The 15,339-nt window shown below is 42.0% G+C and overlaps 1 protein-coding gene and 1 pseudogene across 5 annotated transcripts in view; both read left to right on the forward strand.

Moving 5' to 3' along the window:
- C17H4orf19 (chromosome 17 C4orf19 homolog) overlaps nucleotides 1–6,795 on the forward strand; it is a 79,211-nt gene extending 72,416 nt beyond the window's left edge. For all 5 annotated transcript variants that reach the window (XM_043871410.1, XM_043871408.1, XM_043871407.1 and 2 more), the window contains 2 exons: nucleotides 3,809–3,862; nucleotides 5,047–6,795. In XM_043871410.1, coding sequence (XP_043727345.1) covers nucleotides 3,831–3,862; nucleotides 5,047–5,980 — 966 coding nt within the window. In that variant the 5' untranslated portion in view covers nucleotides 3,809–3,830 and the 3' untranslated portion in view covers nucleotides 5,981–6,795. The remainder of the gene's footprint in view (nucleotides 1–3,808; nucleotides 3,863–5,046) is intronic.
- On the forward strand, nucleotides 2,866–3,495 carry LOC122673530 (annotated as a pseudogene).
- Nucleotides 6,796–15,339: the final 8,544 nt, after the last annotated feature.

Consider the following 15,339-nt stretch of genomic DNA (forward strand, 5'->3'; position numbering starts at 1 on the left):
ACAGGGAGGCAGGGGGAGCGGGAGGGGGCTGGGGAGGAGCATCCAAACACCTCCTATAATTACACGGCTTTGAAGAAAAAGAGAGATCCTCTGGTTTTCCAGGGAGATGGGCGGGGCGGGACGGGTAGTGTGAAAGGCGCAGGTGACTGGTCGGTTCTCTGAGACGCAGAGAAGTGAAATCTCAGCAGTCAGCTCACTTCCCGGCATGGCTGAGAGTGTGGCCAGAGCCACAGTGGCAGAGTGGGATCAGGTCGACCTTGGTCAGCCTCGGAGACCCTGGGAAAACAAGGTGTTGCTCAAGACCAGCCTCTTATTCTTTCTTCTGTTGAGAAGGAAACCTTCCCCACCTACAACCCTTGAACCCATGATCCTAAAGTTGACCTCCCTGACATTTCTCAATGATTCAGACCTCACAGTTGCTTCAATTACATTACTATGACCACGATCTGCCCTCTCTCAAACACTTCAAAGCCCCCCCCTTTTTTTTCTTTTCTTTGACTTTTTCTTGCCTCCTATCCTCTTGACTTTTAATAAACAGATTCCAAGATAAACAAAGATACTGCCAGCGTGGAAAGGGGCCAGATTTTAGAGTAGCTTGTGGAGATGGAGGGAGGGGAGGAGCTGAGGGCGGGGAGGAGGGGGCACATGGGGCTCTTGAACCAATTTATCAAGTTGACATATGAACTAGTCACAGAAAATGGACGGAAGTGGGGAGCGGAGGCTGGAAACAGAACCCTGGGCTTGGGAAGTGGAGTAATTCCATTGAGAATGCTTGGCAAAAGGAAAAGGTTGTACGCATGCTGCTGGCTAGGCCCGCTGTGATTTCTCTCTCCTGGAAGTCTTGTCACCTGGGGTATGTGTCTTTCAGTGGGTGCCACAGCTGATAGAAATACACCATTTGGTCCTTATTCTGGAAACAGGTATAACTTGGTACTGTTAATGCTCTCGTTTGTATGCATATGTCATGGCAACTAGAGTACTTCTTCCTTAGGTGAAAAGCTACTTTTCTTTTTTTAAACATGCTGTATCCAGACAGAGCTGAGTAATAAGTATATGCTTATTATGAATGTTAACTCATATAATCCCCAACAATGCTATGTAGTAGACACATCATTATCCCCATATACAGATGAAATAGCTGAGGCCCAGAGTCACAGAGCAGAGCTGGGGCCAGAACCAGACCATCCAGACAGTCTTCTCATGTCAAATCTGTAATCACATGGGCACAGACTTTTTTTTTTTTTTTGTCATATGCGGTAGCAGTCACAAGTTTCAGAGATTAGGATGTGGATGCTGGATATCTTTGGGGAAGGAGGTGGTGTAAAACTACTTCCCCCTAGATTTATCAACCAGCTAATCTATACCTCTTAAATGGTATTGGTCATTTTCTCTGTGGTTAGAGGCTTATGAGGTAGAATCCTGGGAAATCCATTCATGACTGAAAGAAGGAAGGAGAGGGAACAGAGAAGGCAGTGACATGATTCCTGAGACTTCCCTGAAGTCCGGTGGCTGAGACACCAGGCCGGCTTCCACTGCAGGGGGCACAGGTTTGATCCCTGGTCAAGGAACTAAGATCCTGCATGCCAAGTGGCAAGGTCCCAAAATAGAGAAAAAAACCCAAAACCACAAAATAAAAACAATAAGTGATCCCTCTCTCTCTCTAGCACGCGCATCTTACAGAGACAAAGGGACTGGGGCTTTCAATTCTGTCATTGGCTTGTCTTCTTCAAGTTGGTAACTGCTAGACATGGAGGATGACTTAAAGATTCTTCCATGCTAGTTTCTAGGATTTTCAGGGAAAAGACCAGAACAGCGTGGTTGGTTTTTACATGAAGAGAAGGTTTCATTCAAAGGCAATCTTGAGGGAAAAAATGTAACTTGGGAACAGGCAGAAGACAGAGGGCAGGTGGGAAATAAAAGAAGCACAGACTTAACTCCATCTTCCACCAGGAAGCCCAAAGGGGTGTGCCTTTGAACTGCCAGACAGTGGAGTCCATGCCTTGTGATGGGAAAGGCAAAAAGGAGCAGTTTAGCCCACATAAAGTGTGCAATGATGACTCGCCTGTAACCTCCTTGGGTCTGTAACATGGAGCATGGATCTGTAACCGGGATCAACTGCCCTATCGTGATGTCCTCTAGTGCTGTGCTGAGTCGCTTTGGTGGTGTTCTACTCTTTGCAACCCCATGGACCATAGCCCCCCAGGCTCCTCTGTCCGTGGGATTCTCCAGGCAAGAATACTGGAGTGGGTTGCCATGCCCTCCTCCAGGGGATCTTCCTGACCCAGGGGATCGAACCCACATCTCTTACATCTCCTGCATTGGTAGGCTGGTTCTTTACCACCTGGGAAGCCCAGGACATCCTCTCTAGTACTGAAGCCCCTGGGCAAAGAAGCCTCTCTGCTCCCTTATTCCGCCTGCTGCCGCACCGGGGCTTAACACCCTGGTTAGGTCCAAGTCCCATGGAGAAGGCAATGGAAGAAGACACACAGGTCCTTTTCAATTCCACCTTTCTCTCTCTGGCATTGGTCAACCTGTTTTTCCTCATTTACAAAGTGGAGATGACATATATAACTCCCAGAGTCAGGGAAATGTCTGGCCCAGAGACAAGTGGCAATGAATGTTTGCGAGTACTGAATCGGTGATTTTAGATATGTGAAGGTATTCCAGGTAACCAGTGCCTTCCCTGCTCACATGGTATCCTTTTCCAAAGACTGTAACTCTACTGACTTTGAGGATCTAGGAAAGAAAAAGCAAAAAATTCCTATTGAAATCTCAGTCAGCTGCCCGGGCCCAGCCCAGACTGCAAGTACCTGCAGCTAGCCGTCTCCACTCTCAGCCAGAGCGGAGCTGAAGTCTCTGGCCAGGATGGGGCCACAGAGCAAAGCCCGCGTGCTGGAGGTGCCTGCCCGCCTGCAGATCTGCTCCGTCGTGTCCGACTCTGCGAGCCTATGGGCTACAGCCCGCCAGGCCCCTCTGTCCAGGGGATTCTCCAGGCAAGAATACTGGAGTGGGTTGCCATTTCGTCCAAGAGCAGATCTTCCCGACCTAGGGTCGGGGCTGCCATCTCCTGCATTGACAGATGGATTCCTTACCACTGAGCCACCTGGGAAGCCTCTGTGAAGGTTCAGCTTCCCTGATATCTTAAACAGCTCTCAGCCCTGAGACCATTACATGGTTCCCCCGGCTCATAGGTTCAGAGTGGCTTTGATTATTGCCTTTCCTTGGTGTATTTTGAGTACTTGGCTACCTTACAGTTTGTCCATTCCTCCTGAAGAAAAAGGAAAGAAGGATAACTTGATTAATCTTAAAATACAAAAGGAAAATCCCAAAGTGGTGGGTGAAATAAACATTGAAGATTTTTGTCTTCCTAAAGCAGCTTATTGTAGGTGTTGGCGTTCTAAGACATTTTTTGCCTGTGATGCTTCACAAAATAAACACAGTGAATTGACAGGCTATGACATGGGTTCACTAATACTGAAGAAGAAGGAACTATAATAGTAATAAATTAGGATGGAATACAATTGTGTGCTATAAAATCTTATGACAGTATTTTTTCATTCTTTGTTTATAGAAGATCTTTCAAATGGTAGTCTTAATTATTGCTAGTAGTTGAATAATTATTTCTGTCCGTTTATTTTCTTGTTACACTACTGTTTATATTTGATACTTTATATATTGTTATTTATGTAGAATTAAATCATGCAGCTCCTTCATTCTGACTGCAAAGAAACCAATGTCTTCCTACAATGAAACCAACAATTATTAGAAAAAATAAAATGTCATTCACTCTTTTCTCTTTTTTTCCCAGATGATAACAAAAAATAATCCAGATGGGGTGCAGGTGCTGTAAAATGATACAAAGGTAAGGTTGAAAAAATGGAGACATTTGTGACTACCACAAAGGCACTGTTAAAAATCCTGCATGGATTCAATGCCATTTTCCAGCTTGGGGCATGACTAGCATTGCCAGGAAGTTAAGAGTTTGGAACCACATTAATATTATTTAAAAGAACACGGGGGCTGGATTTGTAAAAATTTTTTGTGCAGTGCTCCGAGCATGTTGGGAACACTCATTCTCTGAGGGTGAATTTGGTTTGGATTGAATTTACATTTCTCCAGAGAGTTTCAGTGTAAAGAAAAGCTTGGGTTTTAGAAGATGCCTGAAATGGTATCACTGAAAATAAATCACCCCAGTCATGTATGTGCTTTTAATTTTGTCCAGATTCTATTTCATAAAAATTTGGGCAACATGAATATAATTCTATATAAAATAAAGGAGGAAAATTAACTGATCATTTTGCTTCCATAACAAAACTATCTTTATTATGTTCTATTCCATATCTGTATCTATGTGTTATGCATAAATAGGTATCAATATATACATACACATATACATACCTACATACATATATCATTTTTGTCACTATAGTTATAATTTAATGTTAGGTGCCACTCAAAAGTATTTATTGTGAGTAACTTTCATGCTAGTCCAGACTTCATAATTGTTATGCCTGAAATGGCATCACTGAAAATAAATCACCCCAGTAATATTAATGACTACATAATATTCTGTTGAGGTGTCATGCCATCAGTTCTTAACCACTTATTTTCCTATTGTTGAACATTTGTTTTATTTGTTTACTTTTTGTTTGTTTTTAAATTTCATGACCCACTTTGTTCTTTACCTTCTTCCTGCCCTTTTTGCAACCCCTCCTTAAGATCTGTTTCCAGTTGGTAGACCACTTCTATACCAACTGTATCTATTTAATTGTTGCAGTTTGGTCACTAAGTCCTGTCGGACTCTTTGCCACCCCATGTACTGCATGATGCCAGGCTTCCCTGTCCTTCACTATCTCCCAGAGTCTGCTCAGATTCATGTCCAATATCTATTTAACTAGGCGCGCATATAGGCTTAAAAGAGTAACCATGGAAATGAAGTTAACCGGAACCACAGAGCAGCAGCCGAGCCTGCAGTAGAATATTAATAATGAAAGTTAGTTATTAATAAGGTTAATACTTGACTGATCTTCCTCCTTCTCATCCTAGCTATCTCTTCGATCCGGTTCACGTGCCCTCCTCTGGTTATGTTAACGAAGTAAACAGCTGCAAGTTAGATGAAGAGGACACTCTTAAATTGAAAGACAGACAGGGCAGCGAAATCCTGGTGCGCAAGGGCGACCCTCCGAACGAGGGCTCCAAAAGAACTGCAAGCGGGAGCGGAACAGCCGCTCCGCAGGAGCCGTGCGGGCCGCCCCAAGGACCACTCCTCTCGGGGAATGCGGTGGGGGGACCCTGTGCCGAGAAGACTAGCGGGGCCATCAATGGCCTCGGCCCCACCGCTGTCCTGCCGCTCACCGCTGAGCCGGGGCCCCCTCAGGGGGACAGGGACTCCTGGGCCAGTGCTGCAAACAAAGGTCACCCGACCCAGCCCTTCCTTGAAGGAGGGAGTGCCCGGGAGCTGGACTGCATGCAGCGGGCCTCGGGAGAGACGCAGGTCATCGGGAATGGGGGCTCCGGCGCGCCATCCATGGCCGGGTTTGCTGCCTGGGAAGTCCCAGCCCATGTCCTCCAGACACCCACCCCGGACTACCCTCAGCTTTGGGGCTCAGCTGAAGACAACGCTGATCACGTTGATCACCAAGAGAAGGGCCGTCTTTTCAAGATCCACTCTGAGAAGGAGCCCCAGGAGGGTGGTCACGCCCCGGCAGGGGAGTGTGGTGTGAATATGCCCTTCTCCGTGAAGAGAAGCTGGGATTCATTAAACGAGGCCGTGACAACCGAACTCCCAAGTGTCTACTTCGACAAAGACGATCTTGCTCAGGATGTGCCTGTGGTCGATTCGAGAAACGGGTGGGGGGAGGCCCCTGGCTCCGCCGGAGACGGGAGCTGGGAGACGGCGGATGAGGACGCGGAGGTGGCCGAAGCCCTCGCGGCCTTAGAAGCAGCTACTGCCGGGGAAGAGGTGGATGAAGCCGAGTAGGGGAGGGGATTCTCCAGGCAAATAAGCTAGTGACGATCTGGTCACACGGGGCTGGGTTTGCTCCTAAAACCCAGAGCTGATAAATGCAGCATATATGGCTGCAACCTTACAGGGGGTTGACACCCAGCGCCAGTTCTGATGGATGTGAGCATCAGTGCTACGCTGGTTGTTCACTATGGAGAGTACCACCGTCTAGATGGGCTAAAACTCAAGATAAGAGACTAAGTCAGAGTGGACCACTGTGCTGGTGTCCACAGAACATGCAGACCGTAAACACCCTGCTGGCCAACGCGCACAACTCCTGCAGAACGTATGGTGCAGGTATTCTTGAGAACGCCCTGGAATCCCAGCGCTTAATCCCAGGGGCAGAGATTCACAAGACATTCTGTTTGAGTGTAAAATTCCTTACCTTGCTTTTTGAGAGCCAAACATTATACCCAGTCAGGGAAAGGTAACTACCCCCACTTAAAGTGCCTAATGTACCCCCCAGAGCATGGCTTACCTTCAGGGACAATCATCCAGGGAACCGATCACTAACCACTTGTTGGACAGAGTGGAGCTTGGCAGCTTTCAGGGTGGAGCAGGAACCGCCTGTAAACAAATGGTTAGTCATTAGCTGTGATATCAGGCCACCTTGACCTTAACTTTTTTACATTATTACTTTTTCATCTCCTTTGGGTTTGGGGAGTTTGGTCAGAAGAATTCTTTAAACTGCTTGTGTCAAATTCAGGTTTTTAAGTTCGTGAGATTTGGAACAGCAAAGAGATAGACGGAGTGTTTTGTGCCATGTAATGTCTGATTGTGATTAAACAATAGTGACATTTGTGTCTGTGTGTCTTAACTCAATAGTGCTTCTAATTTTCCCAGACTGAGCATTAATGACCCCTGATGTTTCTTTCAATTTAAAGAGATAGACTATTAAATTACAGCTGAAGGGGAGACTAGGTTGATTTGCCAAGAATGACTTTGACTCTGTCCCTGGATGTCAAACTCTTGAGGCCATGACTACCTGTGCAGCCCTTACTTTAAGGATGAATAGCCCTGCCTGGGTTTCAGCCATTTTGACATGCTCAATGGAGAATTTAGGGGATGGTCAAGACTATTTAGAAAAATGTAAATATGGAGGGTTCCTTACTATGGTGTTTCATAACACAAACTCTGAAATCTTGACTCACTTTGCTTGGATTTCCAGCTTTGTAACCTGGGACAGGTAGTATATCCTTTCTATTTGCCCATCAGTTAAGTGACAATAATAATCATATATATTTATAGAGATTGTCATAATGTCATTGCTCCATTTGGTTATTATTTAACATAAAACCTGAGCCTAACAGGCACATTCCCCTGTATTTGCTTGATAACAAGCCATGTCTGCATACAATGTCACTCAGAGCTTTTAAAGACTAAGCTGTTGGCATTGCTAATTGCATTGTAGATGTGTTTGCTATTGTATTTAGTACACCAAATGCTTGATGTTTCAAAGTGGTGCCTTCAACAGTTTCCCAAGTGTCTCTGCTGTGATTAGGTCCAGCTGTATATGATAAATGTCTTATAAAAATAGAGATTTACTTATCTCTTATGTAAAAGAAATCTGGAGATAGAAATCCAGGCTGGCAGAGAACTCCATGCTATCAGTGACTTGTGTTCCTTCTGTCATCTGGCTTACTTCTCAAGATAACTGCCTGGTCCACAGTGACTGCTGGGGCTCCAGTCATTATATTTGCTTTCCATTTGGAAAAAAAAAAAATAACAGGGCAGAAGATCTCACTCCCTCTCTAGTAAGGACCTTCTAGAGGTGTAATTCAGCCTTCCACTTTTACCTCATTGACCAACATTGGGTTACTTGGACACATTCAACTGCCAGAGAGGCTGGGGAAACTTACCTTTCTAGCTATGAGCATGGCTTTCCCAAATAAGTTCAGGATTCAGTTACTGAGAAGGGAGAGAATGGACATTGAGTTTTGAGATTGTCTGTTTACAATCTCTGCCACATCAGATCCTCAAAACACAAAAGCCTGGTCCTCAAAACACAAAGAGCCAATTTGCAAGAGATTGAAAGATAATTTTCATTTAGTGTGACACAGAAAAGGTCTAAACCTTTGGTCCAAGGGGAAAGGAGAAATGGACAGCTGCATACCAACTTCCCACTGATATCCCCAAAACAGAAGGATGAAAAAAAGAGAAAAATCTGACAAGGAAAAGGTAAGATGAGGTATTTCTGCAAATAAGTCTTTTTTCTGGGCACAGAAACACATTTCTGTGTTTACATTTACATGTGGACCAAATTTTACATTTTAGGACTGCTGCAGAGTTCATCATGATTAATAGCTCTAAAGTTTTTAAGATTCTTTTTATGTGAATAACTGCTTCAAAAAGGTTAACAGAGGACCAAGAACTTCAAGTGCTTTTTTAAAAGCAGCTTGGACCCCTTTACCTCTACCCCAACACCCAGGCTTCACCAAAGGATGTCAGAGGAAAAGCCAGTCTTTAGGTTGAGAAGAAACCCCAGATATGAGCTTTATCCCCCAGCTTGTCTAGCAGCTGAGACTCCTGCTCTGCGTAACATCTTTCTGCAGCCTGGTGGCGCCCCTTATCAGAAGTGATGCTGATGATACTGATTCTTTTCAAACAGTCTGGACAGCGTGGCAGCACCGATGCACACTGACTGTCAGGCACTGGCTGTGGGTAGATGCGGACATCACAGTCCCCACGATCTTAGCAAACTGGCGCATGGATGTCTACCATGGGAAATCTTGATTTTGATATAAGGTTATTTCTACATTACATGCAGTTTTCTCGAGCTAAGAAGTTACATTTCACTTTTTATTGGGGAAAGTTTAACTATCATATAAATATGAAATTAGATGTTTTCCCCAGTTTCCAGGACTGATGGTAGCAAATTGTTATAGCTGTCAAACCAGATTCTGAAGGGAATGAAGAGAATTTGAGTTCCTTAGCACACACCCATTTGTCCACACTCAGAAACTGTTAGCCACTCACCACTTTCCTCTTTAGCTCTTCCTCTGCCCTGACCCTAAGGGCAAGATTATCTCTTTTCTTCTGCTTTATTTCGGCCACACCACATGTATGTGGGATCTTAGTTCCTCAACCAAGGATGAATCCTGTGCCCCCTGCAATGGAAGTGCAGAGTCTTAACCACTGGACCACTAGGAAAGTCAGTCTTTTTTAATTTTTATTTTATTTTATTTTTTTCCATTTATTTTTATTAGTTGGAGGCTAATTACTTTACAATATTGTAGTGGTTTTTGCCATACATTGACATGAATCAGCCATGGATTTACATGTGTTCCCCATCCCGATCCCCCCTCTCACCTCCCTCCCCACCCCATCCCTCTGGGTCTTCTCAGTGCACCAGCCCAGAGCACTTGTCTCATGCATCCCACCTGGGCTGGTGATCTGTTTCACTCTTGATGCTGTTCTCTCAAAACATCCCACCCTCGCCTTCTCCCACAGAATCCAAAAGTCTCTTCTGTACATCTGTGTCTCTTTTTCTATTTTGCATATCGAGTTATCATTACCATCTTTCTAAGTTCCATATGTATGCGTTAGTATACTGTATTGGTCTTTATCTTTCTGACTTACTTCACTCTGTATAATGGGCTCCAGTTTCATCCATTTCATTAGAACTGACTCAAATGAATTCTTTTTAATGGCTGAGTAATATCCCATGGTGTATATGTACCACAGTTTCCTTATCCATTCGTCTGCTGATGGACATCTAGGTTGCTTCCATGTCCTGGCTATTATAAACAGTGCTGCAATGAACATTGGGGTGCATGTGTCTCTTTCAGATCTGGTTTCCTCGGTGTGTATGCCCAGCAGTGGGATTGCTGGGTCATATGGCAGTTCTATTTCCAGTTTTTTAAGAAATCTCCACACTGTTCTCCATAGTGGCTGTACTAGTTTGCATTCCCACCAACAGTGTAAGAGGGTTCCCTTTTCTCCACACCCTCGCCAGCATTTATTGCTTGTAGACTTTTGGATAGCAGCCATCCTGACTGGCGTGTAATGGTACCTCATTGTGGTTTTGATTTGCATTTCTCTGATAATGAGTGATGTTGAGCATCTTTTCATGTGTTTGTTAGCCATCTGTGTGTCTTCTTTGGAGAAATGTCTGTTTAGTTCTTTGGCCCATTTTTTGATTGGGTCATTTATTTTTCTGGAATTGAGCTGCAGGAGTTGCTTGTATATTTTTGAGATTAATCCTTTGTCTGTTGCTTCGTTTGCTATTATTTTCTCCCAATCTGAGGGCTGTCTTTTCACCTTGCTTATAGTTTCCTTTGTTGTGTAAAAGCTTTTAAGTTTAATTAGGTTCCATTTGTTTATTTTTGCTTTTATTTCCAACATTCTGGGAGGTGGGTCATAGAGGATCCTGCTGTGATTTATGTCGGAGAGTGTTTTGCCTATGTTCTCCTCTAGGAGTTTTATAGTTTCTGTTCTTACATTTAGATCTTTAATCCATTTTGAGTTTATTTTTGTGTATGGTGTTAGAAAGTGTTCTAGTTTCATTCTTTTACAAGTGGTTGACCAGTTTTCCCAGCACCACTTGTTAAAGAGGTTGTCTTTTTTCCATTGTATATCCTTGCCTCCTTTGTCGAAGATAAGGTGTCCATAGGTTTGTGGATTTATCTCTGGGCTTTCTATTCTGTTCCATTGGTCTATATTTCTGTCTTTGTGCCAGTACCATACTGTCTTGATGACTGTGGCTTTGTAGTAGAGTCTGAAGTCAGGCAGGTTGATTCCTCCAGTTCCATTCTTCTTTCTCAAGATTACTTTGGCTATTTGAGGTTTTTTGTATATCCATACAAATTGTGAAATTATTTGTTCTAGTTCTGTGAAAAATACCATTGGTAGCTTGATAGGGATTGCATTGAATCTATAGATTGCTTTGGGTAGTATAGTCATTTTGACACTATTGATTCTTACAATCCATGAACACGGTATATTTCTCCATCTGTTTGTGTCCTCTTTGATTTCTTTCATCAGTGGTTTATAATTTTCTATGTATAGGCCTTTTGTTTCTTTAGGTAGATATACTCCTAAGTATTTTATTCTTTTTGTTGCAATGGTGAATGGTATTGTTTCCTTAATTTCTCTTTCTGTTTTCTCATTGTTAGTGTATAGGAATGCAAGGGATTTCTGTGTGTTAATTTTATATCCTGCAACTTTACTATATTCATTGATTAGCTCTAGTAATTTTCTGGAAGAGTCTTTAGGGTTTTCTATGTAGAGGATCATGTCATCTGCAAACAGTGAGAGTTTCACTTCTTCTTTTCCTATCTGGATTCCTTTTACTTCTTTTTCTGCTCTGATTGCTGTGGCCAAAACTTCCAAAACTATGTTGAATAGTAGTGGTGAGAGTGGGCACCCTTGTCTTGTTCCTGATTTTAGGGGAAATGCTTTCAATTTTTCACCATTGAGGGTAATGCTGGCTGTGGGTTTGTCATATATAGCTTTTATTATGTTGAGGTATGTTCCTTCTATTCCTGCTTTCTGGAGAGTTTTAATAATAAATGGATGTTGAATTTTGTCAAAGGCTTTTTCTGCATCTACTGAGATAATCATATGGTTTTTATCTTTCAATTTGTTAATGTGGTATATTACATTGATTTGCAGATACTAAAGAATCCTTGCATTCCTGGGATAAAGCCCACTTGGTCATGATGTATGATTTTTTCAATATGTTGTTGGATTCTGTTTGCTAGAATTTTGTTAAGGATTTTTGCATCTATGTTCATCAGTGATATTGGCCTGTAGTATTCTTTTTTTGTGTGGCATCTTTGTCTGGGTTTGGAATTAAGGTGATGGTGGCCTCATAGAATGAGTTTGGAAGTTTACCTTCTTCTGCAATTTTCTGGAAGAGTTTGAGTAAGATAGGTGTTAGCTCTTCTCTATATTTTTGGTAGAATTCAGCTGTGAAGCCATCTGGTCCTGGGCTTTTGTTTGCTGGAAGATTTCTGATTACAGTTTTGATTTCCTTGCTTGTGATGGGTCTGTTAAGATCTTCTATTTCTTTCTGGTTCAGTTTTGGAAAGTTATACTTTTCTAAGAATTTGTCTATTTCTTCCAAGTTGTCCATTTTATTGGCATAGAGCTGCTGGTAGTAGTCTCTTATGATCCTTTGTATTTCAGTGTTGTCTCTTGTGACCTCTCCATTTTCATTTCTTATTTTGTTAATTTGGTTCTTCTGCCTTTGTTTCTTATTGAGTCTTGCTAACGGTTTGTCAATTTTGTTTATTTTTTCAAAAAACTAGCTTTTAGCTTTGTTGATTTTTGCCATGGTCTCTTTAGTTTCTTTTGCATTTATTTCTGCCCTGATTTTTAAGATTTCTTTCCTTCTACTAACCCTGGGGTTCTTCATTTCTCCCTTCTCTAGTTGCTTTAGGTATAGAGTTAGCTTATTTATTTGAATTTTTTCTTGTTTCTTGAGGTAAGCCTATAATGCTATGAACCTTCCCCTTAGCACTGCTTTTACAGTGTCCCATAGGTTTTGGGTTGTTGTGTTTTCATTTTCATTCGTTTCTATGCATATTTTGATTTCTTTTTTTTATTTCTTCTATGATTTGTTGGTTATTCAGAAGTGTGTTATTTAGCCTCCACATGTTTGAATTTTTAATAATTTTTTTCCTGTAATTGAGATCTAATCTTACTGCACTGTGGTCAGAAAAGATGACTGGAATGATTTCAGTTTTTTTGAATTTACCAAGACTAGATTTATGGCCGAGGATGTGATCTATTCTGGAGAAGGTTCCGTGTGCACTTGAGAAAAAGGTGAAGTTGACTGTTTTCGGGTGAAATGTCCTATAGATATCAGTTAGGTCTAGCTGGTCTATTGTGTCATTTAAAGTTTGTGTTTCCTTGTTAATTTTCTGTTTAGTTGATCTATCCATAGTTGTGAGTGGGGTATTAAAGTCTCCCACTATTATTGTGTTACTGTTAATTTCTGCTTTCATACTCGTTAGCATTTGCCTTACATATTGCGGTGCTCCTATGTTGGGTGCATATATATCTATAATTGATATATCTTCTTCTTGGATTGATCCTTTGATTATTATGTAGTGTCCTTCTTTGTCTCTTTTCACAGCCTTTATTTTAAAGTCTATTTTATCTGATATGAGTATTGCGACTCCTGCTTTCTTTTGGTCTCCGTTTGCGTGAAATATTTTTTTCCAGCCCTTCACTTTCAGTCTATATGTGTCCCTTGTTTTGAGGTGAGTCTCTTGTAGACAGCATATATAGGGGTCTTGTTTTTGTATCCATTCAGCCAGTCTTTGTCTTTTGGTTGGGGCATTCAACCCATTTACATTTAAGGTAATTATTGATAGGTATGGTCCTGTTGCCATTTGCTTTGTTGTTTTGGGTTTGCGTTTATACAGCCTTTCTGTGTTTCCTGTCTAGAGAAGATCCTTTAGCATTTGTTGAAGAGCTGGTTTGGTGGTGCTGAATTCTCTCAGCTTTCGCTTGTCTGTAAAGCTTTTGAATTCTCCTTCATATCTGAATGAGATCCTTGCTGGGTACAGTAATCTAGGTTGTAGGTTATTCTCTTTCATTACTTTAAGTTTGTCCTGCCATTCCCTTCTGGCCTGAAGAGTTTCTATTGATAGATCAGCTGTTATCCTTATGGGAATCCCTTTGTGTGTTATTTGTTGTTTCTCCCTTACTGCTTTTAATATTTGTTCTTTGTGTTTGATCTTTGTTAATTTGATTAATATGTGTCTTGGGGTGTTTCGCCTTGGTTTATCCTGTTTGGGACTCTCTGGGTTTCTTGGACCTGTGTAACTATTTCCTTCCCCATTTTAGGGAAGTTTTCAGCTATTATCTCCTCGAGTATTTTCTCATGGACTTTCTTTTTGTCTTCTTCTTCTGGGACTCCTATGATTCGAATGTTGGGGCATTTCACATTGTCCCAGAGGTCCCTGAGGTTGTCCTCATTTCTTTTGATTCTTTTTTCCTCTTTGCTTCATTTATTTCCACCATTTTATCTTCTACCTCACTTATCCTATCTTCTGTCTCCGTTATTCTACTGTTGGTTCCCTCCAGAGTGTTTTTGATCTCATTTATTGCATTATTCATTTTTAATTGACTCTTTTTTATTTCTTCTAGGTCTTTATTAAACATTTCTTGCATCTTCTCAATCTTTGTCTCCAGGCTATTTATCTGTAACTCCATTTTGTTTTCCAGATTTTGGATCATTTTTATTATCATTATTCTAAATTCTTTTTCAGGTAGATTCCCTATCTCCTCCTCTTTTGTTTGGCTTGGTGGGCATTTTTCATGTTCCTTTACCTGCTGAGTATTTCTCTGCCTTTTCATCTTGTTTAGATTGCTGTGTCTGCAGTGGCCTTTCTGTATTCTGGAGGTCTGTGGTTCCTTTTTATTGTGGAGGTTTCACCCAGCGGGTGGGTTTGGACGATTGGCTTGTCAAGGTTTCCTGGTTAGGGAAGCTTGCCTCGGTGTTCTGGTGCATGGAACTGGATTTCTTCTCTCTGGAGTGCAATGGAGTGTCCAGTAGTGAGTTTTGAGATGGGTCTATGTGTTAGGTGTGACTTTGGGCAGCCTGTATGTTGACGCTCAGGGCTATGTTCCTGCATTGCTGGAGAATTTGCATGGTATGTCTTGCTCTGGAACTTATTGGCTCTTGGGTGGTGGTTAGTTTCAGTGTAGGTATGGAGGCTTTTGGATGATCTCTTCTTACTTAATGTTCCCTGTAGTCAGGATTTTTCTGGTGTTCTCAGGTTCTGGGCTTAAGTCTCCTGCCTCTGGACTTCAGTCTTATTCTTCCAGTAGCCTCAAGACTTCTCCAACTATACAGTACTGATAATAAAACTTCTAGGTTAATGTTGAAAAGATTCTCCACAGTGAGGGACACCCAGAGAGGTTCACAGAGTTACATGAAGAAGAGGAGAGGGAGGAGGGAGATAGAGATGAGCAGGAGAAAAAGGGGGACTCAAGAGGAGAGAGACAGATCTACACAGTTCTCTGTTCCCTAAGTATTCTCCGTAGCCCAGACACCCACAGAGATTCACAGAATTGGATTGGGAAGAGAAGGGAGAGGGGGGAAAATAGAGGTGATCTGGGGGAGAAAACGGAGAGTCAAAAGTGGGAGAGAGTAATCAACACACTTCTGAGTAAAAATGGGTACTGAATATTGGATTCTTAAATGTCCAAAATTGATACCAAATACTGAAAAACAAAGATTAAAAATCTAGAGTAGAGGTTAGACTCTTAAAAATACAATGTTAAAAACAAAAACACAAAAAATTTAAGAAATATATATGAAGTTCGGTTTAAAAATAGGGCCTCTTTTTTTTTTTGCAAGGTTATAGTGAAATGAAAAT

The sequence above is a fragment of the Cervus elaphus genome, chromosome 17 (assembly GCF_910594005.1).
Source record: "Cervus elaphus chromosome 17, mCerEla1.1, whole genome shotgun sequence".
NCBI classification, from domain to species: domain Eukaryota; kingdom Metazoa; phylum Chordata; class Mammalia; order Artiodactyla; family Cervidae; genus Cervus; species Cervus elaphus.